At 39.5% G+C, this 2,136-nt stretch overlaps 1 protein-coding gene across 1 annotated transcript in view; it reads left to right on the plus strand.

Moving 5' to 3' along the window:
- The window catches only part of spina (spindlin a), a 16,504-nt gene that overhangs the window by 3,680 nt on the left and 10,688 nt on the right, over positions 1-2,136 (plus strand). Inside the window, exons 2-3 of the mRNA XM_016552317.1 lie at positions 1,538-1,822; positions 1,907-1,955. Coding sequence (XP_016407803.1) covers positions 1,771-1,822; positions 1,907-1,955 — 101 coding nt within the window. The 5' untranslated portion in view covers positions 1,538-1,770. The remainder of the gene's footprint in view (positions 1-1,537; positions 1,823-1,906; positions 1,956-2,136) is intronic.

Below are 2,136 nucleotides of genomic sequence, written 5' to 3' on the forward strand. Positions count from 1 at the left end.
TTTTTTTGCACCCTCAGATTCCAGATTTTCAAATAGTTGTATCTCGGCCAAATATTGTCCTATCCTAACAAACCATACATCAATGGAAAGCTTATTTATTCAGCTTTCAGACGATGTATAAATCTCAATTTCGAAAAATTGCCCCTTATGACTGGTTTTGTGGTCTAGGGTCACATGAACAAACAACTCTATAAAAACCTTCAGATATGAATAAAACTCAACTTTTGGTGTATGTAAGTGCTGCTGAAGTGGAGAAAGTGTGTTTTGGGATGTTTTTATCTCAAAATTGACCAGTGCATGAAAAATGCCTTAAAGGGACAGTTCACCTAAAAATGAAAATTGCTGTCATTTACTCACCTTCAAGTTATTCCAATGTAAACGTTTCTTTCTTTTTTTTGAACATAAAGATGTTTTGAAGAACGTTAAGCCTTGTTCAGACTGTCAGCCCAAATCCGAGTTTGTGCATATCCGGATGGAATCTGATTTGAATAACTGACTGTCCACACAGTGTATTGCAACTGTTCATATCTGATTTGTGTGTCCATAAGCGCCCTTTCGTTTTACGGAGTGTGCGATGGTTTCTATGGCAATGCCGTTGCGTTGTTATGCCAATGCTAAACAACAACAATAACAGCAATACAATTAGTAATACAGATGTTGTCTTATTATGGATTTTGTCTTATGAGGCAGCGGCAGAAACGCAGAAAGTTGGAATGAGCGTCTTTATTCCGTGCTGCCGTCTCTGCTGGTTTCAAAACTCAAAGAGGTGCGTATACTAGCAATATATTGTCTTTTTCCGCTTGACAACACCAGCATGTTTCTGCAAAGACATTCATTGTTTTCTACAAAAACGTCTGACGTTTTACGTGGCGTACTAAATCCGATCTGAGCGGTCAGACTGAATCGGATTTCCAGGAATGTGATTTGAAACCACATACGGATGTAGCTCGAAACGGATTTGCAAAAATCGGATTTAATGTAGTTCGTTGCCGTTCATTCTATCTAAATATGATTGGATTTCAATCGGATTTGCACAAAAATCGGATTTGGGCTGACAGTCTGAACGAGGCTTTAGTAACCAAACATTTGCTGGTCCCCTATGACTCCCATAGTATGGAAAAAAATACTGTTGAAGTCAATGGCTACCGGCAAATGTTTGGTTACCAACCTTCTTTTTTATGTCTGTGTTCAACATAAAGAAATGCATAGAGGTTTGGAACAACTTGAGGGTGAGTAAATGATGACACAATTAAAATTTTTGGATGAGCTATCCATTTAATGTCAACATAATCACATTTGAGATTTGACCCCATTTTCCATGTTTTTTTTATGTTTTAGGATTCAGCTTGATATTTTCATGATAGTCAGAGGGTTATAATGAAATATTTCACTTAAGCTTCATGAAGTTGTTCGCGTCAACTGTAAATCACATGTAATTTGGCTCATTAAGGTGGAGCTTCTTCACTCCCATTCAATTAAAATGTGTCCGTTTGCATTCCCAGAGTGTATCCTAAGCCGATGTTCTTGAATTTTTTAGGTTGCTGGAGCCCTTCTGAAGGAGGTCTGGATCAGGACTCATTCGCGCGGGCCCTGAGAGGCCGACCCGTCAGACGGGCATCGGGCGAGCACGTTACATGCCAGCATTTTTGGTTTTATTTGGACTGCCCCCTTTAGGTTGAATCCCCTCTCCCCCGATACTCTTTCATTCATCAGAAAGAGTGAGTTTTGACCCTAGTGCGGCAGCCGGGCTGCTCCCCCACACACAGATGAATGAAGACCCCATTCGGGAAGAACGCAGCCCAGAGATCCAGAGCTGATGCAGGTTAGAGCGGCGCTTTGATTTCTGAAGATCATTGTCTGAAATGTCTTTTTAATAATAACATGTTTGCTGTGTCTGTGATTAAAGGGCATGCTGGTGTCTCTGCAAATATGATGAAGAAAAAGAATTCTCATAAGTAAGTTTTCTTTTGATTGTGCTTTAGGGCTGAATGTGGGAATCTTAATTATTTTACATTATATTATGCTCATGTTGATAATATAGCAATGAATTTAAAGGGGTCATCGGAAGCAAAATTAACTTTTACATGTTAGCAAGTTTCACGATGAATGCGGCTAAAGTTTACCGTCCCTCAGAGA

Source organism: Sinocyclocheilus rhinocerous, unplaced genomic scaffold (genome assembly GCF_001515625.1).
Source record: "Sinocyclocheilus rhinocerous isolate Xijiao unplaced genomic scaffold, SAMN03320098_v1.1 scaffold6216, whole genome shotgun sequence".
Lineage (NCBI taxonomy): Eukaryota > Metazoa > Chordata > Actinopteri > Cypriniformes > Cyprinidae > Sinocyclocheilus > Sinocyclocheilus rhinocerous.